We start from the raw sequence: 26,341 nt of genomic DNA, 5'->3' as shown, positions 1-26,341 counted from the left end.
CTCTTTAATTATTTCTGTTTTGCTTTTTGCAGCCCCTCACTTGTTGCCGACAAGGACAAAAGGTGAGTCTTTTTCTTTATCCTCTTATCTTTTTTGCAGATGCAGAATGCAAAAGTCAGTTGCATGTCTTTTTCTGTGATCATTGTTGTATTATAGATTGGTGTGTAGTTTTGTGTTTAATTTTTGTTTATATAAAGTCATCAATCAGTCACTTATGTAGTTGTAAAAGTATTTATTACTTTTCTGTAGTTGTAAAATTTCTAGAATTTATCAGTCATTCATAACCGTTTATATTGTTTGGTTGGTTTGATTTGATTGCTAAGAAATACAATACAAGCATGTATTATGAAAAAAACTCCAGGCTGAAGTTAGATGGTGCAAAACGTGTCCCTGAGAAAGACTGTTAGTGGATACTTGCAGCTGTTGCAGTTGTTCATTTTGTCATGCACAGCTGTGTCACTTAATCCATGTGTGCATGAGACAATGGATATGCACATGTGCACAGTCTCCTCCTCCAGACTTCTGTCCCTCCCCTTTCCAGTCCTCCTCCCTCTCCCTCCTCTCTTTCTCCTCCTTCATTAGAGATTTTGTTGTTCTTTTAAAGTGAAGGAAATGGCTTGATGCCAATTGAAGATCCCCTCAGAGATACTTGAACAATTTGATAATACGCTAGAGGATTGCACGGAGTAGTCGCAGATCGCGATTTGAGTTGCACAGTGGAAAATACCTCACAAGCAGTCTCACTGCAACTGTGACATTCAAATTTTTTGTATAGTGAACGTTGAGAGCTAAAAATATACTCTACTATTTAAAAGTTTGGGTTTAGTAAGTTTCAATTAAATGAATTTGTCTGTAAAGATGCATTAATTTGATCAATATTGACAGTAAATACATTTTCTAATGCAAAACAAATCGGTTCTTTAGCACCGAATCAGCATATTAGAATGATTTCTGGAGGATCATGTGACACTGAATACTAGAGTAATGTCTTATATTTGACATTTTTATATTATTTACATTTTTATTATTCAGTTTTAATGTTTAAATTTGTAAATTTGTGATATGTAAAATTGGGATAATATTGTACAATTTTTACTCTATTTTTGATCAAATAAATGCAGCCTTAATGAGCATGAAAGACTAATTTCAAAAAAGCAGTAATGTGTTTATATATAAATATATACACAATGCATGCAATTGTGATTTTTAAGCACTTTGTGTTCATAAAGCATATCACAATTAAATTTTGGGGACATCTGAGTTTTAGAAAACTAAAAATACCAAACTTTCATGAACCACCCTAAATTGTGTCACAGAAACCCTTTTTGTAGTTGTTGTTTTTTTTTGCAAACTTATGTTGTTGAAGTTATGACACATTAAGCTATAAAGCGTTTTTTTTTTTTTTTTTTTTTTTTTCGTATTCAAATTTCAATATTCTTGTAACCTGTTCTGTTCTTTTTACTTCCTTCAGTAACTGCATCTTTGGAGCAGTTGCCTTTTATATGAAGCACCTTGGTGTCAAGACCAGAGCACTTGACAACAAGAAGACCAAGTCAGGATGGCGGCCCTCTGTCCCTTCCGTGCTGAAGGTTAGATGATATGCTGCATAGTATATTATACAACATAATTCCTCTGATTTTCATTTTACAACTGAATTTGTGTTATCTTGTCTAATAGTATTGTATTGTTTCCTTTTCTGTTGAACAGCCATGGGGAACCAACAAACCCAATAAAATAGACAAAAAAACTCCATTCACCCGTACGTACTCAATAAAATCTCTTCATCCCTCTCCCTCAGAACACATGCCCTACTTACATCACGCGCTCATCGACCAAACCTGTATAATTTCACTGTGCACTCAACCATTTACACTAATTACCCATAACATCTCAGACACCTGCTAAGATCATTCAGACCAGTGTATACAGAAACCAGCAGGCGCTTCTGTAGCTTACAGTATGAGAAACATTCTGCATATATTTACTGAAATACCTGCAAGATCAAAGATGGATGTAGAATTTAAAGGATCTTGTTTATGTTGCTATGTTTTCCTTTTGCAGATGATGGTAAACAAACTAGATTGGACTTTGAAGGTATTATGGTCTGTTCTTTGTGTAGATTATGTCTTGGATGGTACATTCCCTTGCTAATCAAATCTAATGCATGTTTGCATGTTCCACTTCAAACACATGGGTTTGTCTGTAGTTTTTCGTTTCCTTATCCATCTGTTTAGCTAATCTGATTGGGTTTTCTGGTTGAGGTGACTTTGGTTCTGATTATGTTTTTAAAAAGTGTTTTTTTAATGCTTGCTTAGAAATCTTAATATACCACAGGTGATGTATTCACAAACAGATTTCAGATTTTTGTGTGTGTTGTTTGTTCGTGTTTGGGTCCCCATTTACTTCAGATTTATGGGCTTGATTGACCTTTGAAATGCCCTTGCCCAATGAATGACTAACACTGTTGGATCAAACTCCTGATTGCCCCTTCTCCTTCATCTAGTTGTCCATCTGTCATGTCTTCTTGTTAGAACCACACAACAATAATCTGTCAATCTTTGATAAATGTATATGATTGCACGTTTGACACTTTTGCTTTTGATTCTTCCTCTCATCTGTTCTCTTACTTTCTCTTGGTCTAGTAAAGCCAGCCAAACCAATTGTCCAGCCTCATCGAGTGTCCATAAGCGATAGTGGGGCCACCTCAGGGCGGAAACCTGGTGTGGCAGGGTCAGTTAGCACGCATGGCTCGGAGAGCAGTGAAGAGTTGACCATCAGCATCAGTGTGACTCCTAGTCCCGACTCTCAGAGTGACATGGGTGAGGGTCAGAAAATGCATCTTGTGTGTTTTAGATTTAAGCATATTGGATCGTGTATGTGAGTCTTCTGGAAATATAAATTTGAATGAAAATAATTCATACAAAGCTGCACTGCCACCATACTTAATCAGGGATGCACCAATATTAAAATACAGACAAGTCAATAATTATTTTAATGTTATGGCCGATAACAATAAATGGCTAATATCCTAATTTTGTACCCTTTTCTTCTAAATAATTAAAAATGAGACACTAACTTAAATCAATAATTTTAATGGCTACATGAGAACAAAAATTTGTTTATAATTACATAAAAATAGTTAATTATTTATATTTATTATAATGTTCAGTCTGAAAATTTTTTTTCATTTTGAGATTTGGTAAAGATTACATTTATCTTCATTATTACGTAGATAGTGTTTTTAATTATTAACATTTAGTGAGTGATAGATTAGCAGGTAATCTAAAAATGAGTGTGTGCAAATGTAGTGTTATTTTAGAATATTTATATTTTATTATTTTAAAATAGCATATGTACATATATGTGTGTGTGTGTGTGTATATTATGTATATTATTTATTTATTTTGTAGTTTATTTAAATGAAATTGTTTTAATGGTTTTCAGTTAACAATAATAACTCTTGTACAATTAAATCTCAAATATGATCTAATAGCAATATAATATTTTAAAAATTAGTAATCTTGGCTGATAACTGGTATGGTGCCAATATGTCATGATACCTAGATTCATTGTGAAACACAACAATTACAAATAAATAACACTATAAGTAGGCTTTGATATTATTAAATGTCCCCCTAATGTTTAATGTACAGAAATGTTGTCTCTTTCCTCCTGTAGGTGTCAACAACAATCGCTCAGACCCCAAACCAGTTTTAGAAGGTGGAGATGCATCTCCTGTCAGTACTGGTGGGAGTCTCTCCATCTGTGAACCTCTCTCTGTCATTGACATGCTTCCAGATGACAGTCAGGACAGTTGCAGGTAAGAAAGGAGGAGAAGGAATGAGGAGCAGATGTGAAAACACATAAGAAAAATGAAAAACATTAAACAAACATTTAGCATACTTTTAAGTTGTACAGAAGTAGTTACAGTCTTACTTTGTACGACATAACTAAGGGAGGGTGGAAAAACTCCCTGCCTGCTTTGTCTCGGGGAGTGTGCTGTGTCCCTCCTGTGCTGCTGCTCCTGCTGCTGCCTGCAATATATGCTACCCTCCTTAAGGAAAAGAAAGACCAGGACAATCCCTTACTGCGCATACGCGCCTCCCTCCCTTACCCCTCCTACCCTAACTCCCTTTCTTCCAACTTTCATTTTTTTCTCTGCATTTTGCCGCCTCCTTTTGTTTTTTACTTCTTTGTCTGTTCCTTGTCCCACCTGATGTTTTGCAGTGTCAGTCATTTTTGTTAGCTTTCAGTATACAGCTTATCCGTACCGCAGTCTTTCTTCGCATCCAGTCAGCGCTATGTCCCGCAATGTTGCGCCAAGGCACAACGCTATCAAAATAAGCAGGTTCTGTCTGAATTTGAGCAAACATCATGACTGCCCAACTTTTTGAAAAGTTATGTTTTTGCTTCTTCATTTAGTAGGTAGATGTTTAGCAGATACTGTCATCCAAAGTGACTTTCTGTGCACGTATGACAAATTTTGCTGTAGCAACCTGATGTTCTGCAGTTTGGTACAATGGTGATAAGTTACTTGTGGCAACTGAACCAGCAACTTTGGTTGTCAAATATAAACGTAACTTAATGGGTTCACCCAAAAATGAAAATTCTGGCATTAATTACTCACCCTCATATCGTTCCAAACCCGCACAACTTTCGTTCATCTTCAGAACACAAATTTAGATATTTTGATGAAATCCGAGAGCTTTCTGATCCTGCATAGACAGCAACACAACTGGAATGTTCCCAGACCCAGACGATCGTTGTAAGGATCGATAAAACAGGCCATGTGACATCAGTGGCTCAACTTCAATTTTGTGAAGCTACGAGAATACTTTTTGTGCTCAAAGAAAATACAAATAACATACAGCGTTGTTTACGTTCAGGAGAAAGCACGTACATGCTGAATGTAAGCACCGCTGATTATGTAGATTATGTTCTGGGGAAAGTGCGTGCATGCGTCATGATACTCTCCAAAATAGCGGAAGATGTTTTCTCGGGAAGAAAAATAGTTGAATAAGTTATGTTATTTTCTTTGCACACAAAAAGTATTCTCGTAGCTTCACAAAATTGAAGTTGAGCCACTGAAGTCACATGGCCTGTTTTATCGATGTCCTTACATGCAGGGTCAGAAAGCTCTCGCATTTCCTCAAAATATCTTAATTTGTGTTCTGAAGATGAACGAAGGACTTACGGGTTTGGAACGACATGAGGGTGAGTAATTAATGACATAATTTTCCATTTTGGGTGAGCTAACCCTTTAAAAACTCAATGTAGCTCCTTTGCTTACCGTTTATAGTATATGGCATAAAACTAGCATTAATGGATTAGCTGTGCATTTTTATTTTGCTCGTGCAACTGTCCTTCATGTGGAAACATTGTTTGTTGCTGGTGTCTGTTGTACACTCTGTCTCGCTTTGTTGTTGGCCTTGAGATTTTGTTCAGAGTAGTGTTGAGGTTAGTTGGTTTATAGTTGGAAGTTTTGGTTGGGTGTTTGTTAATAAATGATTTGTTCTTGGTTTTTTCTGTAACTGTTCGTTCGCCCTATGTTTTTACAGAAAGAAGACAAGGTGGGTCTGCGTGATTGTCTCTGGGATTTTCTGCCAGCCTCAACTGCTACTGATGCACACGTTCTTTTACTAAACACAGTTTAAATTACATTTTATTATTCATACAGTAGAAAATATTGTACAATGAATGTCATGGTTTTTAAGCTTTAGATTCATGTTTAGACTCACATAGACACTCATACTCACTGCATGGCTAAGTATGGTTCTTCTCAGGTTTTTGGGCTTTAGGGATTGAGGGCAGAAGTATCTGCTTTTTGGGATGCTTTGCACGAATGGAACCACTTAGCCAATAGTTTTTTATATCAGTATAATTGAGGTGTTCAAATGAACCGAGATGCTTTAATGACACATTATAAAGAGCTGGAGATGTTTGTTAATGTGGATCCCAAAAGGGTCTTTGAACTGATGGGGCTGAATGAATCTCCCTGGTGAACTAGTGCTAATAACATGTTACATAGTGGTTTTGTCATCATTTGTCTTGAACATTTCATTTACTGTTTCTTCTTCATCACTGTTCAATTTTCTGTTTCTATCATCTGTTCATGTTACCTTTGGTCTGTGGTCTCTAACCTCACTGTCATTTAATGTTCTTTCTATATTTCTACTACTTCATTTCCCTTTCCCTTTCCCTTCCCTTCCACTTTTTTTTCCATTCTCTTTCCTTTTCTGGTTCTTCTTTTTCCTCTACCTTTTCCCTTACCTCAACCCCCCCCACCCTCACTTTTCTTGGGTATTCAGGAATGTGCGCCGCAGCGAGAGCCTTTGCGTGGAGCGCCGTCACTCTCGCCGTAGTGGCTCTACCCGGGCCAAGCAGTCTCGCTCCCGTAGCGATGTGGATCTGCAGTCAACCTCTACCTCTCACCCCCTCTCACCCTCCCCACACCATTCAGTCTTGTAAGGCAAAGACTAACCGTCACTCACATTTAGAAACACCCATACACACTGTCCACAGGAGACAGCAGTACAAGGGTTTCTCATTAACTGATAGAATCCAGAGATTGTAATTATCACTACCTTAACAATTTTTTTTTGCAATGACTAACACGCCTTTCCCTTTTCAATTTTCTTAGTGCGGAAGGTGGATCGTTGCCTGACGGCCTCGTCACAGGTCCTACTTTTGGCCCCTTCCCTCAGCAGGAGGAGATGGAGCCCCGTCTCCTGGAGCTCGAGCAGGACCCGCCCAACTGGAGGGTTCTTGCTTCTCCTGAGGACCTGAAAAAACTGAGCAAGAAGGAAATCAAAAGACAAGAAGTCATCAATGGTAATACAAGCAAGAATGTTGAGAAAATATTTGTACGTTCAGTGCCTTATTTTGTTGAATCTGCTATGAAGCAAGGTGCAATGATGAACATATTTTTCTCTCTGTGTCTGTCAGAGCTGTTTACGACAGAGCATGCTCATGTTCGTATGCTGAGTGTATTGCAGACTGTGTTTTCTCGTCCGCTGGAGAGGGAAGAGATTATGAGCATGACTGAGCTGGCCACAATCTTCCCCAGCCTCGATGAGATCATAGAGATGCACTGTACGTATCCACTTCAAATATATGAATGCATTGAAATTTGCATGTCTTTAAAAGATTTTGATAGCCCTTCAAATTATGAACAGCCTTGATATAGCTTAAATCCATTCTTTTCTAGATGCTTTCTATGAGAACCTGAAAAAACAGCGGCAGGAGGATGAATACATAGTCAAAATAATAAGCATGCCACTTCTCAACAGGGTAAGTAGCTTAGAGTGTGCTAAAAGGGGTCATATGATGCGATTTCAAATTTTACTTTCTCTTTTGGAGTGTTACAAGCGGTTTGTGTATAGATGAGATCCCTGAAGTTGCAAAGACTAAAGTCTCAAAACCAAAGAGATATTCTTTATAAAAGTTAAGACTAGACCACGCCCGCCTAAAACGGCTCATTCAAACACGCCCCCACATGTCTCAGTGTAGGAAGATTTGCAATACACCCAAATGTATACGCAAAGAAAGAAGGCGGAACTGTTACCCGGCGCCATGTCGTGAAGACGCTGCGAAAGTACTTTGTTTGGGCTTCCAAAAGAGGAAATGTCTAGAAATCAGTTGTTAAGTTGTATTTACAACACCGTTCCAGAACAGTTCAACCCGAATATTATAGTGTGTGTACTTTGCAGCGCATTTTACGGAGGACTAGTTCCTGAACCTGGAAGAGTAGCCTACAATGCTGGCTTGCACAAAGGTTGTTTCTATAAAGTGGGGCAATTCCAACTTTGTAAGGACAGTCTGACACTTCTGACTCACAGCCTGTAAGTACGTTTTCTTATTTAAAGAATTTGCCACTGACGATTCAAATGCGAGTTTTGAGCAGGGTAGAGTAGCACTTGTTGTTTGTCGTTTCTCTAATCACAAATGCAGACATGGTAATGTTGAAAAAAACACTAAGTCATTATATTCAGTAATTACGTCCCCACTAGATGCAACAAATGCCTCGTTTATGGGTTTTATTGTTTTTGTCTCGTCGCGGCGGGACACGGCATCACAATGCGGTAAGGGGGCGTAACATTTCTGTCTCACGCTTGAGGTATTCGGCCAATCACAACGCACTGGATAGCTGGCCAATCAGAGCACGCCTCGCTTCTCAGAACGATGAGCTTTGTAAAAATTGACGCGTTTCAGAAAGGCGGGGCATAAAGGAGCAACAATAATGTACAGTATGTGGAAAATAAGGTGTTTTTTGAACCTTAAACCTCATAAACACATTGCATTACACCAAATACACAAAATAATGTTCTTTTTAGCAACATCATATGACCCCTTTAATTCTAGTTTTTCATGTTCTTTCTCAACACTTCGTCATTCAGCACTTCAACTTGACAACATGAACTTATATTAGCTGTTACACAAATAGACCTGTCTCTGTCTTTGTAGTTCAGTGGATCGGAAGGAGAATGGTTTCAGAAGCTCACCTCACGCTTCTGTAGCTACCAGTCCTGGGCTCTGGAGCAGATAAAGAGCAGACAGAAGAAGGATCCCCGTTTTAATGCTTTCATACTGGTACCTTTACACTTAAAACACTTTTTTCACATAAATATATTGTGATAGGTAAAAAACATTTCTGGAGGCTTGGCATCTTAATGTCTTAATGTCATATTCTGTGTTTGCGTTGTAGGAAGCAGAGAGTAAGCCACAGTGTCGGAGGCTACAGCTGAAGGATATCATTCCCATAGAGATGCAAAGACTAACCAAGTATCCTCTTCTGCTGGAAAACATTGCCAAGAACACAAGTAAGTGTTTTAAATCTAATCCTACTTTATTTCTATAAAAGCTTTTGTGCAAATTGTACAAAATATTTGCTAAACCATTGCAAATTGTATAAAAGTATATAACAAATGTATATACAAATATAAAATGATCAGTTTAACACATTGATTTTCTCAATGAAATAAAATACACTTGAGTTCAAAAGTTTGGAGTCAGTAAGATGTTTTATTATATACTTTTATTCCGCTACTATAATCATTTAGCATGATTGGATTGATCAGAATGGACAGTAAAGACCTTTACATTGTTAAAAAAGATTTGCTGTTATTTTGAACTCCATTCATCAAGCAATCCTAAAAAATAAAAAAAAAATGTATCTCGGTTTCCACAATTCTAGTAAGCCGTAGTATTGATAATAAAAAGCTATATAAATAATTTGAGCATCAAATCAGCATGTTTGTATGATTTCTGATGAATCATGTAACACTAAACACTAGAGTAAAGCCTGCTGAAATTTTTTGCCATCACAGGAATAAATAAGCATTAATAAATAAGCAAACTGAAGAATTGCAATATATTAGACAAAAACTGGTGTAATAACCAATGTCCTTTTCTCACAGACGATGAAGTAGAAAAAGAGAACATTATTCAAGCAGCAGAATCCTGCCGTAAGATCCTCAACCATGTCAATGAAGAAGTCAAACAAATGGAGAACCTGCTGGTGAGAATTCAGTAGAAGTTCCTTCAAATAAACATGTCTACTGTAAGGATATGTGATCTAAGGATATGTGATCTTTATACTGTGATATAAGATTTTGGTCATACCGCCCACCCTATATGGATCGTTTGAACTGCATTTTCCCAACCACCACTTTTAATTTTTTTTTTCTCCAAAATATAGATTTTGAAAGACTACCAGCGCCGGCTGGACACCTCGGGACTGAAACCGAGCAATGACCTCTACAGTGAGTACAAGGTGAGAAACATCTTGATGGTTCTTGTGTAAGTTACTAATGTTACTAATGCAGACACTCTGGGGCCGATGTGATCCACTCTTTTCTCTGTTCATCAGACCATTGATCTGAGCACCAGAACGATGCTATTTGAAGGACCTCTGACATGGAGGGTTACCAAGGAGAAAGCGATCGGTAAGCCCCGTCGACACGTTGGCCAATTTAAATTTTTTTTGCAAATTGACAAATGTGTTTAGCTTTCAGTGCTTCCGTAATCAAGAATACGGCCTGTTACGCACCCTATTTTTGCGTGTGTTTGCAGATGTGCACTGTGTTTTGCTGTCAGACCTGCTGGTCTTGCTTCAGAAGCAGGATGATAAGATGGTTTTGAAGTGTCAGAGCAAAAGCAACATCGCAGTTCAGGAAGGCAAACAGATGCTGAGTCCAATTATCAAACTAGAATCTGTTTTTCTCAGAGACGTGGCCACTGGTGAGTGAGTTTCAGTGAATTAGCATGTTGTATTCTGAAGAACATCAATCTGATAGTTACTTTTGTTCTTTCCATCAGACCCAAAGGCCCTCTATGTCATCTTCACCTGGGACAGTGGCGCACAGATCTATGAACTAGTGACTCAGTCTGTCGGAGAGAAGAAAAAGTGAGTGTATGAACCATATAAAGCCATTTCAATGAAACATTTATCGGAATGACTGACAGGCAGATCATATGAAATCCTGCTTTAAAATTGAAATCCAAAACATGTCATTTGACACTCACAGTCTGTTTTATGCTCCAGTTGGACAGAGGTGATTAAGTCTACGGTTGACGAGTTGAAGAAGAGGGTGCCGAAAAGAGTGCCCAGCTGCACCAGTGGACCTGCATACAGCCCGTGAGTGTGTTTTTGGCAAATTGCAAGGCCCCATAAGAGAAATTGGGGATCCTTTTGAAGGTGGCATTGAACTAGCAAACTCAAAGCTGACTTCAGTCATTAAAATTCTTTCCATTTCTTTTCTCCAGTTCGCTTCCCCCTCTTAGCCCCACTGAGAATGGAGGAGACCCGTTGAAAAGTCGTGGTGGTGAGACTTTTGGCTCTTGGAAACAGATATTAAGTCTATCCAAGTAATTTTACCGTAGTATTATAATATGGCTGTTTTATTTCACCATAGGGCGATTTAAAGACTGTCTTACTGATGAGAAGAGTAGAGAAACGGATTCTTCACTCATAGACTTCCTAGCGGCCAATGGTTTTGATCTGCTTAGCCATAGCCATGCCCCTCCAGAGAAGTCTGCTATTGGTGCTTTGGATGAAGGTCAGAATGAGTGTCATTTTATACAGGTTTAGCAGTGAACACCTACAATTTCATGCTGTACTTATTCTATTTATTTATTTTTTGCTTGTATACCTCTCGCAGTCATGTATTTGAAGAGGCTATTGGTCGGGAGTATTAGTCTGTCAGATGACTCTCAGACTCTTGGAGAAAATGGGGGGTCGGCATCTGAAACCCAGGTGGCAGATGGAAGTCAGTCGTCAGGTACTGCACACATATTGCTTCTGGTTTTAAGCTGACAAAGTTCAACCTCACACTTAATCATAGTACAGCAAGTACAGCTGTGCTGAATACCTGGAGTTCCTGAATATGTTCAGCATGCAAATTATTCAAAATTTGCATGCTGAACATCATGCAAATTGATGTTCAGCATGTCATTTATTCAAATTGTAAAAGAAAAGATGGAAGACAGTAGTGTTGTGCTGATAGACGATGCCATCTTCCATCGCTAATGGCTGATAGGCATCACGATGTTGAGCCGGCATCGTGATCCCTCCCATACCCCCCACAAGCCGCCGCATCCCAATACCGTGTTCGGAAAGAAAATGACGGAACCCCTAAAGGGAATAAATACGAGATGGGACAAAAAATATATTTCAATATTATCATAGGGTAATTATACTGTAGCCTATATAAAATTGCGGGCACGAGGGAGCCGCTATTATGCCTGGCATTGAACTGCTTTTGAATGCACAATCGCTTTTTAGTTTCACTTTCACTTTCAAGATTCGCGTTTGCACATACTCTGTTTATACAATGGAGAGGCAGTACTTATCATACATTTTAAAGTGGTGCTCAGGATCTCCAAATCATTCGCCATTGTCCTGTCATCTCTCCTTACTCTGTTTATGTGGGAGGTGGAATTTTATGTACTGTAATGTAACAGGCAACCATTAGCAATTGCTAGTTGTTCTCCATGCCTTTCTACGGATTCACACTGCAGGCACACCCGCTAACCATCAGCCCCACCCCCCCACGTCGCGATGTTTCCCTATAGACATCATCCGATGCCAATTTTGTTGACATCGGCCAACCCTAGAATATTTTGCCTTGGGGTGTCTTTTCTAATTGATATTGAGATCTCCAATTCCTTTTTTCCTTCTTAGTGGAGGAATCCAGCACAGAAGGAAGAATTGAAGGAGAAGAGAGTGGGGGAGATGAAGGGAATAAAGCAGATCCTAGAGGGATCAGCGCTCCTCTAGTGCTTTCTCAGGAACGCTTGGAGGAGGTGCAGAGGAGACTGCAGACTCTTGGGGAGCAACTGAAGAGACTGCAGGTGAGGAGAACGCGATTGCATTTGTGAAAGAGAACAGGCTCAGAACAAGCTTTAGATCTTGAAGAGGAGGAAATGTAGTATTTTTTTTTTCTATTACGCATCTCTGGTGTTGTGTTTGTTCCCAGGCTGTCGAGGAGGACCATTATAAGTTGCAAGAAGCTCTTGCTAAATATTCACTTCAGGGGGGCCATTACAACTGAGAAACATCACAACCTGCTGTTACAAGGTACTACCACATACTTAATACAAAACCCTGTTTTTCATATGTTTCATTTTTATGTAGCACCATTTTTTGTAAGTACAGCAATTCGGTTTCTATCATCTGTCTTGTTTGTCCTCAGATCACTGTATGTGCTGGACTCAAAGACTTGCTTTCGAGGGATTCACTGATTGACTAATTCTGCCTGAATGTTCCTGCTCTATTTCTTCTCTCTTCTCAACTGTCCTTTCAGAAGATTGTCAGCAGGCCTCCAGCACTTTCCATGCCACTGAGAAATGAAATGAAGTGGGTGTTGTGAAATTATAGTGATCCTTAACCTTGAATGAGTGCGTATGTGTTTCTGTCGAGAGGTATGAGAGACAGTCTTGCCAAAAGATGCCAAAGAAATGTGCAACACCTAGAGAGATTCCAGCGCAAAATGCTACGAGTGCATGTGAAAGCACTGTAACATACACAAACATGCGCACACACACACAACGATAAACCTGTCTAAGCATGTCAAAAGTAATCTAATACCAAAAGACGATCTATATTCATAGAAAAGTGTAGTTGCATCTTTGTCTGTTTCTCAGAATGTACTTTAGTCAGGTTTTCAAAAAGGGTAATTTAAGCAGAATATGTGCCCTTTCATTTTTTTTATGCATTTCAAGATGCTCATTCATCCTAATAATTATTACCACACCATATTACATGTATTTTCAAAAATAATAGATATTCAAAAGGAGTTATGTCGATTTTTAGCAGAGTATTGAGCTGTTGTAGCATGCATTGACCAAGCTGCAGTAAAATGGAAAGTAAAAACATGGACTTTTTTTTGGAACCCTGTTTTGGTTTTGAGAAGTTCTGTTGTTGCTCTGTGAATGAGAAAAGAAGTGCTAAGTAGGATAGATCAACAGATGGATGAGCAAAGGAAGTAGAGAGAAGGTTTGAGGAAGGTGGGCTTGCTCTGTAATGCCTAACCCCTCTGAAGTGAAATCAAGCCAAGCATTGATGTCGAGAGATGCCGTCAGAGTTTGACATTGTGGGTGTGAGGAAATATGCACATATGAATGACCAGCTTGCAGGAACATCTACACTTCGGTGCCGTTACAACATGAAGCATGCACAGTGTATAGCGTTCTCAGGTGTTACCCAGTTGCAGATTGTACTCTGGTAGGTCGACCCAGATTGTATGATAATCATCACACATTGCCTAATTTTGTGCACTATGCAAATTCTGTTTCTGTGGCTGTAAAACGCATCTGTCATTTTTCTACCTTTATGTTCTACAGCACCGTTTGCAAAATTAGTTTTTTCTGTAATTGCTTGTCATTGTTTCTGTTTATTTTATTTTAGGGAGTAGTTTTCTTTATAAGCAGGACCAAAGAAATGATAGTACAACAAAGTTTAGATATGAAAACACTTTTGCCTTGCATGGGAAAGTCAGCTGTCAATTGGAATGGTTTACTGAGCTGTAAGGGGGTCCAAACTAGTCGCCCACCCCTTTCCATACTCTGAGTGTTCACCTTAGCTGCTGAATCAACCCACAAAATGGCGAAGTGGATGGATTGGCTTATAATCCTATTTAAGACAGAAAGAATTAAGTTGGTTCAGAAATGAATCTCAGTACAAGTAATAGAGAAGTTTCCTGATTCTCATTATCAGTCCATGTTTTTTTTCTAGCTTAAGGGACCAGCTTTTTCTCTCCTGCTCTCCTTATGTAATTATGAATCCAGTCCACAGAGAATCAGGCACTTACAAGGGTTTAAAATGATGTTATATCTCATAGTTCAGAGACAGGAACACAAACTGTAGGTTTTTCACTAGTACTGTAATTATTTTCATGTATTCATGATGCTACTGCAACAGGTCTTTCTACCCTCGACTGACTTCCAAATGTATGCAACTTATTTTACCTTATTTGTTACATAGTGTGATTTTATATTCATTTCTAAGTTGTATTTGTGTTGATCAAGTTGATTTCTGCAAGGCCTTGGTTGCTTTTCCTGCTGTTTTCACAGCTGATTTCCTTCACAAAATGGTTTACCAGAACAATTTGCCAGAAGCCTTGCATATTGGCCAGCAGTGTTGGTAGTAAATGTCAATAAGACCGTTTGTTCATTTTCGTAGCCTTTTCCTCTTAGAAGTAGCAAATGAAACTGTTTAAAGTTTGGTAATGAAACTATCATGGTGCAAGATCTGTTCTACCTACTTCACTTTCCTTCAGTTCTTTTGCACAGTTTTTTCTTTCTAGATTGCTTGAATGGTTGGTTATTAATTTCCTTTTGATTCTGTTCTTTTGGTTTTCTTAGAAAATTATGTAATTGCCATACTATGCATTGCTTGTTATAAAAGAAGGACTGAGAGAGACAAAGTACACCCTTAACCAGAACAACTATAAAAGGCTTCACTGAATTTCACTTTAAGCAAGAGTCTTATTTTTGATGTGGATCTGACCACAGTTTAGATTCGATTAGAAAGTGTTTCAAATTTAGCCTTGGATATTCCCTTCAACTCTTGATAATTGATAAGACAGGGTTTTGGGTGTGGTGTCATTCTCTCTCATTCCTTAAGCTTTTCATATGTATCTGTCACATATATGTATACATAGTGATATATCTGTATGTTAAAATCTATTTATAGGGTGCCTTGTGCAGATTGGGTTTATTTTAATTTCTAAAGGGCTCTTTTAGTCCAGCTGACAGGCACAGGTATACTTGCCTTCTCCTCATTTAGCGATGTTCAGTGTTAAATATTAATCTGATATTTTGCTCCAGACCCGCCAAATTATAGCAATTCCACTCATTTGTTGTTCTTAAAAATGGCTGAGTGCTTAGTACTGAGTGCTCTTTGTTAGATCTTTTAAACCTTCTGCAATCCATGACTTTTATGTAATTCTGTGTACAGGAGTCCACTCATTACAGGCATTCCATTGCTGTCTGTCTATAGAAATGATTATGCAAGGACTATTTTGTGTATTTGGGCTTTGATTTTTATATGTAACATACATAAGAAAAATTTAGGTACTTTTTTTTTTTTTTTTAAATAAATTATCAAAAACTACTTGAGCTGTATTGTCCTTATTTTCAGCAGCATTCGGTTTATATTACCACATTATCCAAAAAAAGAGAAGAATGTAAAGAGGTTGGATTAAATAATTGGAACATCCATTATTATGGGGTTAATATTATTTGTACTGGGTACAGTAAAAAAAAAAAAATCTTCCAATAATCTTTATCCAATTATGATGTCTACATTCTCTAGATTGTGTATAGTATATGTTGTTTAGTACAAACTTTGGGGAAAATGGGTGACTTGTTACTATATGACTTCTAAAAATTTAATGAAAAATCATGGGCGTCAGTTTAGCCGGAGCATCTGTAATCTTAACGGCCCAGTTGTTTGGTGTTTTATGAACAACAGTCTTTACTATTATGACTGCGTACAAAGCATGGCAAGACTGAAAGTGAATGATAGGGGCCAAATAATGCAGAACTTCTGCAGCAGTGTCGGCAAACTTCAAAATTCACCTTGAAGACCATGTTTCCACAAAAAACTATCTACTGTAGGCAGTTTTGGAGATAATGGTGAGAAGCAGATTCCCTCCTCCAACATCTGTAAACATCGGTCTTATTAAACTAGAGACTATTCAAAAGTTGTATGAATCTTTTCTAAGAAGATTAGAAGCTGTTTTAAAGACAAATGGTGGTAAAACACTTTATTTTTGAGGTGTTTATTAGAATTATTGCCTATTTCCCAGGAGTTCACATTATTTTGTCCAACCCCTGTATTTGCGTGTGTTCACCACAAACTGAAATAGAAGAAGGAAGAGAAGACAAACACTTGAACGGCACATTTACTGATCAGCAGCAAGAGGGTTTTATTCAAGGTTTATCTGGTTTATTAGAGAAAATGGCATTCACACTGGTCATTTTCTTGTGTTTCTGGGCAGGTAAGCATTAACGTATTTCATGTGTGTATGTAATGTTAGTTTTATTGTAAAATTCTAATATTTGTTAAGTATTCAGTATAAGTAACTGGTTTTAAAGTAATCTAAGCTCGCTTTGAGCACAAAAAATATGTATATGTATAGAGAAATTTAAATGTATTTTTTTTCGAAAGCATACCATTTCAAATTCAGCAATAAACTTTTTATCTCCTGCTAAAGAAAAAAGTTTCCATCTGCACGTCTATGTTCTGCTTCAGTGAAGCTGATTTCCTCTCAGAGTAGCTGTTACAATTTGCATCTTATTGCTACCAGTCAAGATTTTTTCAGTATGACTTACAATTTTAAGGGTCTAATTTAATTTTACACTGTATTAAGTAGCTTTTCACATGACAAGTCTTGTCTACACAGCTTTTTGTGGGTGGGAATTGTTCAGTTTAGCTAATCGATTTAAACATGCTGATATCATGTGGATTGAAGTTAATGCCCTTTGGGTGGAAATTAAAGCTACATGTTAAGCTGCTTTTATGTTAGAGGGTTTTAATCACATATAAGCAAACCCCCCACTGTGGACTGTTTTACACTCAAATACTTGTTGTGCTGTTGTGCCACCCAATATTAGAGCATATTATTATATGGTTTTTGGTTTTATTGTCCTTTGCATAAGCTGTTGCCAACGCTGGTTTTGACGACCTGAATCTGGAGGCAGATAAACCATTGGTGCGTGTGGCTGACACCCATGAAGCCGACATCCGCTGCTGCTACCGCTGGGATAAGAAACCCCAGGTCACCTGGATCAAGAATATTCACACTACCAATGGTACCACTATGTCCAGCTTAGTAAATCTGTCCAGCAATCTGAAGAACAAGTCAGAAGTCATAGGTGAAGTCACGTGCCACTGGCTGTTTTTCATGATGGTCCATCCCAATGATACCGGCTTGTACCAGTGTAAACTGAATTATAACTCTCTTCACATATTTACCCATGGTACCTTTCTTCAAGTATACAGTGAGTCAGACCACAGTTATATGTTTAATATACTTCATTTTATTTCTTGTCAGTATCACTGTTCAAAAAATAAAACTTATTCTGCACTTATTTGATGAAAAAATACAGTAAAAAGAGTAATTTTGTGAAATATTATAATTTATAATTATGGTTTTCTGTTGTAATATATTTAAAAGAATTGAATTCATTGCTGTGATTGTACAGCTGAATTTTCATCAGCCATTACTCTACTGAACCTTCTTTTGGTGCTCAAGAAACATTACTTGTTACGGAAACAGTGAACTTTTTTCCCTGGATTCTTTGATTAATAGAAAAGAATAGCATTTGAAATAGAATTACTTTTGTAACAAAGTCTTTACTGTCACTGTTGATTAATTGATTGCATTCTTGCTAAAGTATCATCTTTCAAAAACAATCTTATTGCCCTCAAACTTTTGAACAGTAGTCTATAATAAATACTGTATAGGCTATATAACTTATAGTTATGCATTTTAATGTAATACATAATCTGATGTATAGGCCTACTATTTATTCTTAATTGCATAAGTATGAAAGTCACAAACATAATGCTTGCACTCAAGCTCTCTAAGAGTCCGCATTGTGCAATAATCCCCACAAATCATTCAATTGGCTGAGTTAGGCAAACACAAATAACCCTTTCAATGACATAAACCCAAATTCCTCTCATTCATGCTAAGTTTGTGTTACTTAACTCTCTTTATATACACACATGCGAGTTTTACTGTTAGAGGAAGTGAAAGTTTCAGCTCTTTTGGCCTCTATTTTTGTTTGTTTCATTTTTCTCTAACTTTGTTAAGACAATCTACTTGTCATTTCTGAAAAGTCTTCAGGAGTTAAGACATTGTCTTTAATTAGTACCTTTGCAGAAGACCTTGAACCTCAGTGAGAGTGTGAAGAACAGAATCATTACAGCAGAAGCGGTGTTGCTGCTGATGTGTGTGTTGCTCCCTGGCACCATGCTCCTCTGTAAGGTCAGACACACTGATGGTTTAATGTTGATTCAGCATATTGCATGCATTCCAGAAAACATTAAACAAACAAATAAATAAAGTGATTCCATGATGATGATGATAGACGTTTATTCCTCTAGTCAAAGAGGCTGAATGAACTAGAGAAGAAGAAAGGAAGGGAGGAGGAGAATATCTATGAGGTATGTCTATTCCCACTACATTTTCTTTTCTTATTAGCATGCTGCGTATTTACAAAAGTGACCTTCAACAGGGTCTAAACCTGGATGACTGCAACTCAGCTTACCATCAAATTCAACGCACCAATCAGCAAGGCCCCTATCAGGATGTGGCCAACTGTGGAGAAGACATTCAGCTGGAGAAGCCATAGCTGGAGCTGGAGAAAGAGGAAAAGGAACCAGAAAGACAGTCAAGGGAAAAGTGAACTTTGTGTATTACTTCAGATAAATAGTTTGAGTCGTAATTTCATGAGCTTGCTGTCAGTATGTCTTTGTATCTCTTTATTAGTTTGAAGATAAGCTTGTTTGTATTTTGCAGTGGTAAATCAAAAATATCTGCTAATGGTTTGAATGAATTGTATAAAACATTTAGCATTTTGATGAATGTGACATTTTAAGTGTGTCCTGAGGAAGATTCTAAATAAATGCAATTAAAGACAATACACCAGAGAAACTGGCATATTTATTTTATTGTTTATTATTTTATTTTGACGTTGTAGGCTGAATATGGGCAGCGTGATGGGCAGTACTATAAAGTGATAGGTGCTTTGATTATTCTCTAACGCGTTATTGGCTATAGATTTTGATGTGGGCGTGGCGCCTGTAAGGTATGTCCAGACAGAACAGAGGGGGAATCATTCGTGTTTGAGGAAGATGGCGTCTGCAAAGAAGTCTGGGAGCGGTGTTCTTGAAAAAGCAGTAAATAGAAGACGCTCGTCAAAACACAAAGAGGGTCCAATAGGTATATTCTCATTTAATAAACATAACCGCTTTATTTTGGGGAGAGTTGTCGCTTGTAAATGACACCCGCGCTCCCGGTTAGATAGTTGCAGAAGTGTCAAACAGAAGATTAAAGCCCGAGCGCTTACTGTACAGTAATGCTGGTGCAATGTGGCACATCGTATGAGCACTGTTTGTTCCCTTACTAATATGTAAACATAGGTTTTAAAATGTCTCATGTGATTTCCAACAGGTTTGAACTATGTTGTGTTATGCAATACTACGGTAACTGTAACATTGTAGTGTAGTGTTGCAGTTATGCATTGATGACATTTCTAGTTAAGGATGACTTTTTATTCAAAGTGTGTTGACAGCACGTTTTAGACAGGAGAGGATATACGTACGTTTGATTGACCTGTGAGTATTTGCCTAAACTTTGCTGCGATACATCAGGATATGCTTTAGGATGCCTGACTCATGAATGATCCAGATTGACGTCTGTCTGTGAGATTTTAAGCTTATAATCACAATAAAGATGTGTGTAGTAAGTGTAGATTCTCTTAAAGGGATAGTGCACCCAAAAAAGAAAAACTGTCATCATTTACTCACCCTTGTGTTGTTCCAAACCTGTATGTCTTTCTTTTGTTTTGTGGAAGGATGCTGGTAACCAAACCATTTTGGTGACCATTGACTTCCACTGTATGGATAGACAAAAACACTGATACATTTACCAAATTATCTTCAGTTATCTTCCACAAAAGAAAGGCTTTGTAAAAAGGCACACGGGTAAGTAAAGTATCTTCATTTAAAAGTAACTTTGGGCTTTCAAATAACCTTTTATTTCACCACAGTGTTCTTGAGATGGTTCCCATGTTCTCTGTTGCAATGGCCAGTACGTCACTGGCTGACTGGGTTTCAGGTTTTCACCATAGACCCCTGCCTTATCTAGGGATCAGTGAGAGGATTTGACATAATAGCCACACTCAGCCATTTTAACCGAGTTCTCAGATGTGCAGAAGAACATTATGAAAAGAGCTGTAGTCTTGTACATTCATATATTAACCAGATCACATTTGTATGTGTAGATAAGTTGTTTACTTGCTGCTGCTGTCAGGTTTGGATGAGAGTGAGAGGAAACTCTTCACTGATGTCAGGGCCAGCGCATTGTTTTTCTTTTCCTGTTGAGATGACTTTACCACATTTGCAAAATAATCTGGGACAAAGGTCTGCTCGGGGCCTTTCATTGTTCCTTATTGCCAGCTGAATGAATAAAGGATGTGGTCCTGGATATATACATATGTAGAATGGAGAGAGAAAGTTCAGGTCTGGTCAGTTTACTTTGGTTTACAAAGATTATATGTGGAAATGTGTGGTCTTTGACCGATGAGAATAATGGGAAATCCATCTCTATGCAAGCATTTTGTAGTTTGTGCTAAAAATAAGATGGGTTTGCACCATAAAAAATCTGAGAAATTCTGATTTGCCTGCAGCTAATCTCCAGCAATGAACTTTTTTAACCTAAATAGTGAGAACATTTTACATGAGCAATGTGACACAAGCTATATATTTAACAATAATAAATAAATATTTCTAATTGTTTCAAATGTCTGTTTATATTTCAAAAGTATGCTTCTGTTTTGAAAGTTGAGCATTTGTTCTCATTTCTAGCCAGATGAGAACATTTTTTTTAAACGCACAGAGAACATCCCTTGCTATTTTCTCTTTTCTTCCACTTTTTTCCTATTCCAACAGATAGCCTGGCATTTGAAAATGTATGAAGTAATTTCCCCTTAAGAATTGATAGTCATAAGATTGGTTCTTTAGCATACTCACTTTGTATCATAGAGGTACATTCAAGTTTGAGATAAATATAGAGGTCAGTAGACAGTTCATATGTTCTAAAGAATAATAATGTTTTTTTTTTCATCTCATTTTAAGTTTACTAGGAAAAATTTGTAGATATGCGTCTCCGCATGCTATCATTATTGCACTTTTAATAATTTATTTCCTCTGTTTTTACATATTGATTTCCTTTGCTGTTATCCAACACTTGTCAAGTTAGTCTTTAAAAAACACTTAACATTTAAAATATATTTTGTATGAATCTTTTTTCTCATTTAAAATGAGGAAATTCACTTATAACATTTAACATTTATAACGTATTTATTTATTTATTTTTTAATAATCTATGAAATAAAAGTAATTAAAAATCTGTATTGTGTGTCCCTAGTTATTGAAGGTGAACTTTTTTAATTGATGTCAGTGTTGTTTAATACTGCATAGTTTTTTTTAAATATTATTTAATCAGAATTACATTTTAGTAATTGATTGACAGTATATTAATTATAGTAATTTATTATACAGTGTGACATACATATTACTCTTACCATATGACAGTAAATTCATTAACATAATTTATTTACATTGTCAAATTAATATTTTGTATAATTTTTTTTTTCTTAATTTAAAATGCATTCTTATGCATTTAAATAGGCCTATACTTTACATTTTTAGCATTAATTGATGTTTAGTGTTATATTTTTTCATTTAATTTATTTTTAATATCATCCATAGCATGAAAATAGTTTTCTGTATCAGCCAGAATTTCAATATTGGTGCATTCCTAGTTATTGAAGGTGAAGGTGGATTTATGCTAATGTTACTTATTCTCAACATTTTTTACTGTATAATTTCAACAGAAATACATTTTAGCAATTGATTTATTATACAGTGCGACATGGATATTACTGTCTCACCATATGACCTAATGCAATTGCCTAAAACAGTTTATGACCTAACTGAAGTATCATCTGTGTAATGCACCACTTTTGTTGTAGCAATGAGAAAAATAATGTATTTGAGGACATTGTTTGTTTCTATCTGGACCTTCTTGTGTCAAAGAGAGGTGGCAGTTTTGGATTGTCCAGTTAGTGTGAAGGTCACTGGCCACCCCCTGGTTATACAACCAATAGAGACAAAGGTTATTTAGGCAGTTGTGGTTTTGTAGAAGCTAGTCGGTCCTAGGACACAGTTAGCCTGGATCTAGCCTGGCAAACACAGTGTGTGTGTGTGTGTGTGTGTGTGTGTGTGTGTGGCACATGTGTGCATGTTGCAGTGAGTAACATGTTTTCATTGTACACTGGGTGAAAAGTCATCTCACCACAACAGAGAGACAGTTGGTATGGGAGAAAATGACAAAGCTGTTCTCTCCTGGGAATGAGGCGAATGAGAATAAAGCAAGAAGAGTTCACAGAAAAGAAGAGAGGACGAAATAGAAAGTGACAGATAGTCACATTGTGATCTGAGGGGATGAACGGGTGGGAGGGAGGGCGAGTAGGCATCCAATCGAAACACACTATCTCACTGTCTTCCCCTTTTGCTTACCTCCCCCTTCCTATGTCTCTATTTCTCTGGCTCCATGACTGTGCGGGTGTTGAGGGGACAGGACGCACAAGGACTCCAGCATGAGTTCTGACGAGGGTAACGTTCAGACTCTCCAGGGATCAGTCCCTGTGTTTGTGTGTGTATGTGCTCTGTTCTGCATGTTTTAGGTTTTAGATTCTCACACTTAAGCTCCGCTTCACCCCCTTGTGTACCTTAAACGTGTGCTGTTGCTCCTCTGCTGTGGATTCTGCTGTATGGTTTATGGGTAACTTGTGTTCATGTATTGTAAAGCAGTGTCACTGAAAGAGTAATCTTGCTTAGCTGGTTAGGTCAGGCTTTGGCTGTAGAAATGTATTATGTTTGGACGAATTGAGCAGATCGGTATAGTGCAAACCTGAATTATCACATTCAAAGCAGATAGCAAAGTACATAGTTTTCTGGCGTCAGTTGGGTTCTTTCATTCTTTGATGGGTTTTTCAAGTGAGATTTTGGTACTACTTGGAATTAACAGTGATTGGTCAATTGACTGTTGTTGATAAATGTTCTACTTCGTATCTTCTGTCCATCAACTAAATTTGCAAATAGTAGCAAAGATATTTAATTCTGGTGTGTGTGTACTACCATTCAAAATTTTGGGGTCAGTAAGTGTTTTTTTTATTAACTTTTTTTCATTTTTTTGAGACATTTATAATGTACAAAAGATTTATATTTAAAAAAAATGCTGTTCTTTTGAAGTTTGTATTCAACAAAAATATTGAGCAGCACAATTGTTTCCAAAATTGATAATAATCAGGATATTAGAATGATTTCTGAAGAATCATGTGACCCTGAAGACAACTGAAAATACAGCTGTGCCATCAAAGGTACAAATTACATATTAAAATCTATTAAATTTGAAAACAGTTATTTTAAACTTTCTTTCTTTCTTTCTTTCTTTCTTTCTTTCTTTCTTTCAGCCTGGGTGAGACTTCTCTCAAATCTACATATTTAGTGCACAAGATATTGGTTTCGGTACAAAAAGTTATGCTAAAAATCTTTAAAAATCACAGCAGTGTAAAACCACAGACCAGTCAATTTATAGTATGATGGATGTAAAAGTAGAAGCCAGTAATGCCTGTGAAGCAATATATTAGCGTAGCACACAATCTTACACAGCTAGTCAGCTAACTGTGTTCTGTAGCATCTGCGCTGTGTTACTAAAAAATCTTTTGGATCTAATGTAATTATTTCCCACATTCAAGTTCCAGGTTATAATTTGCAAAAGTCTGAACATTAATCTCTTAATTTTACAGTAAGTAGTGAAACTTACCTAAAATAAAGGCTTAAACATCTAAAAAAACGCACATTTATGGGGCTCCTCTTTTGGTGAAAGTTTTTAGACAGCTTTCAAAATGGCTGCCAGACAGAGTGAACACATGGAGACTCATATCTCAGTGTGCAATGATCTGATTGACTTGAAATTATAGGAGGTATGTAGTAACAAACTTATCAATTGGTTAAGAAATCAAGTAGGATAATAAATAATTTTTTTCTTTTTATAATCTGAGCTCAAAAATGAAAGTGTTCTTAATGAGTATGTGAGCTTAATAGGTAGGTTTACCCTAATTTCTAATACAGCAGTGCTGTGGTAGTTACATGAATGTCTGTGAGGGACTTCCATTGTAAGGGGATTTCTGATAACATTTTTTTTGTTTGTTTTACAATTTGTCAGTTTTTTTTCGTAATCAAGCTCAACTCATATTTAATTAAACTAGATTCAACATAGATTTGTCAGTGTTTTTCTTAGAGAAAAAAACTTCAAGAGCTAGAAAACAATTAAAAATTTGTATTATTGAAAGTTAAGAATTCTTTATGAAAGTTAAAAATTCCTAACTTTGGAATGTTTTCAAGTGTCCATGTGTTTGTTCTGCTGTGTTAAACTGGTGCTGGAAGTCTTTCAGTGAGTAAAGCGATTGAGTAGTAGGTTCTCTTGTTGCACATGTTTCCAAAATGAAAGCTTTAGATAATTCACAAGCATGAGGTTCATTTAATCAGTGCTCCAATACCTGCTTCTGAACCGAAAGCCAAGATAGCAGTTAAAGTCATTTTTCAAACCACATGACTAGTTTTACAACAGTTGCTGGATTATAGTCTCTCAATGGAAGCAGTTGACACAGAAACATACTTGGTTTCCCATGCACAGATTAGGACACTAATCTCTCCGGGTCTGGCTACAGCCTTTACAATGAGGACAGGGTACAAAAATGGAAGAGAATAGAGGACGATCCTCCATGAGAGAGGAAGATGTGTTGTTTGTTTTTGCCAATGAGGGGAAGAGATTACTGCCAGTCCCAGGTAGGAGGTAGAGAGGCAACATGGGATACTTTGGTAGAGGGGAAAAAAGCTATTTGGAAAGTCTGAGAAGAGAATGACTGGGCAAATTCTGGGAAGGTTTATCTGTGGTAAAGGGCAGAAAGAAAAAGGGACAGTTCAGGTCCTAAACCATATGTGCAACAGATAAGAGGGTATCTGGGGAATTCAGCTCTAAATAACACTGGAGATGTATTTCATGTAAGCAAAAATGTTCTCTTGATGTAGAAAAGTAAGCACTTTAGATTCCGACATTCAAAGCACAAACCCTTTATGCTGTTTGTAAAATGTCTTTCCACCCCAATGTAAAGTAAGACTGAAAGTTTAGGGTTTGGCCACTATCTTTGGCCAAGTTTACACCTGCAATAAAAATGATTACGCTAAAGATGTATTTGCTTGCATTTTGGGTTTTGTTTGAGAACATACAAAGATTTGTTTGGGGTCCCAATATTCCTGTCATCGTCTAATGTTGTGAAGTTGTTTGTGATTCTCTCAGTTGTCTGGTCTGTCACGGAGTACAACAGATTTACCTAGTCATAATCTTGTCACTGAGAGACCTTACTCACCTGTATTGTCTCTGTATCTGGCATGTCAATCCTGATCAGATAAATGTGCATGCATGTGTGAATGACTGTACAGTAGTAGGCTGGTGCTCATGGTTACTCACTAGTATGTCCTGTGAAACTGTCCACAGCTTCTGTCCCCTTTAGTTTGCTGCTGGCTTTTCCTAGAGAGAATATGCAATTGCAGTTTTCTTAAGAGTCAGCATCTTCAAGGTGAAAGTGTCATAATGTGTCATAGAGTCTGGTGGATGTGTAGTTCTTTGTGTGATAGTTGTAGGATGTATTAGCTGAGGGTTTTCATAGGCACTGAACTGTTAAAAAAAAAAAAAATTATAACAGTGTTTTTGTCTTATTTTACAGTGATCATTGTAACATCCCTAAAAATTATAAATGTACTTAAAAAAAAAGTAGTTGCCCCAGCTATTATTCCAGTAAAAAAACCTTCATATTAAAAACTTTTGTACTGCTTAACGTTTTTCAGGATTTTTGATGAATTAAGTAAAAAAAACAGCATTTATTTGAACTAACTTTTAATCAGTTTGATGCATCCTTGCATTATTCCAAAAAAGAAAAGAAAAATCTTTCACAATGGTAGTGTATGTACTCTAAAAAC

At 37.1% G+C, this 26,341-nt stretch overlaps 3 protein-coding genes across 7 annotated transcripts in view; all 3 read left to right on the top strand.

Annotated features, from left to right (window-relative positions):
- Window positions 1-15,612, top strand: part of LOC306887436 (rho guanine nucleotide exchange factor 1-like) — a 43,737-nt gene extending 28,125 nt beyond the window's left edge. For 2 of the 4 annotated variants that reach the window (XM_079445144.1, XM_079445145.1), the window contains 25 exons: window positions 33-62; window positions 1,472-1,589; window positions 1,708-1,759; window positions 2,062-2,094; window positions 2,643-2,819; window positions 3,679-3,820; window positions 5,559-5,570; window positions 6,309-6,464; window positions 6,641-6,831; window positions 6,946-7,092; window positions 7,208-7,290; window positions 8,464-8,589; window positions 8,705-8,819; window positions 9,417-9,517; window positions 9,698-9,772; window positions 9,869-9,944; window positions 10,072-10,239; window positions 10,318-10,405; window positions 10,544-10,636; window positions 10,765-10,823; window positions 10,914-11,057; window positions 11,160-11,279; window positions 12,182-12,351; window positions 12,477-12,577; window positions 12,693-15,612. In XM_079445144.1, the coding sequence (XP_079301270.1) occupies window positions 33-62; window positions 1,472-1,589; window positions 1,708-1,759; window positions 2,062-2,094; window positions 2,643-2,819; window positions 3,679-3,820; window positions 5,559-5,570; window positions 6,309-6,464; window positions 6,641-6,831; window positions 6,946-7,092; window positions 7,208-7,290; window positions 8,464-8,589; window positions 8,705-8,819; window positions 9,417-9,517; window positions 9,698-9,772; window positions 9,869-9,944; window positions 10,072-10,239; window positions 10,318-10,405; window positions 10,544-10,636; window positions 10,765-10,823; window positions 10,914-11,057; window positions 11,160-11,279; window positions 12,182-12,351; window positions 12,477-12,551 (2,551 nt within the window). In that variant the 3' untranslated portion in view covers window positions 12,552-12,577; window positions 12,693-15,612. The remainder of the gene's footprint in view (window positions 1-32; window positions 63-1,471; window positions 1,590-1,707; window positions 1,760-2,061; window positions 2,095-2,642; window positions 2,820-3,678; window positions 3,821-5,558; window positions 5,571-6,308; window positions 6,465-6,640; window positions 6,832-6,945; window positions 7,093-7,207; window positions 7,291-8,463; window positions 8,590-8,704; window positions 8,820-9,416; window positions 9,518-9,697; window positions 9,773-9,868; window positions 9,945-10,071; window positions 10,240-10,317; window positions 10,406-10,543; window positions 10,637-10,764; window positions 10,824-10,913; window positions 11,058-11,159; window positions 11,280-12,181; window positions 12,352-12,476; window positions 12,578-12,692) is intronic. The other 2 variants (XM_079445146.1, XM_079445147.1) reach the window with 1 other exon arrangement.
- Window positions 15,613-16,362: 750 nt separating this feature from the next.
- Window positions 16,363-19,182, top strand: LOC306887369 (B-cell antigen receptor complex-associated protein alpha chain-like). Its single transcript, XM_079445044.1, has 5 exons — window positions 16,363-16,502; window positions 17,164-17,505; window positions 18,382-18,497; window positions 18,617-18,676; window positions 18,748-19,182. Exons 1-5 carry the CDS (start codon window positions 16,463-16,465, stop codon window positions 18,862-18,864), a joined length of 675 nt encoding a protein of 224 aa, XP_079301170.1. The 5' UTR covers window positions 16,363-16,462; the 3' UTR covers window positions 18,865-19,182.
- A 152-nt stretch (window positions 19,183-19,334) lies between these two features.
- The window catches only part of LOC306887253 (hormone-sensitive lipase-like), a 30,616-nt gene continuing 23,609 nt past the window's right edge, over window positions 19,335-26,341 (top strand). Inside the window, exons 1-2 of one of the 2 annotated variants that reach the window (XM_079444862.1) lie at window positions 19,430-19,454; window positions 22,878-22,912. In XM_079444862.1, the coding sequence (XP_079300988.1) occupies window positions 22,897-22,912 (16 nt within the window). In that variant the 5' untranslated portion in view covers window positions 19,430-19,454; window positions 22,878-22,896. Of the gene's footprint in view, window positions 19,455-22,877; window positions 22,913-26,341 lie in introns of both variants that reach the window. The other variant, XM_079444861.1, reaches the window with a different exon arrangement.

Source organism: Barbus barbus (genome assembly GCF_936440315.1).
Source record: "Barbus barbus genome assembly, chromosome: 21".
NCBI classification, from domain to species: Eukaryota; Metazoa; Chordata; class Actinopteri; order Cypriniformes; family Cyprinidae; genus Barbus; species Barbus barbus.
The sequence above is the reverse complement of the archived record's forward strand: the minus strand, read 5'-3'. Positions and strand labels throughout refer to the sequence as shown.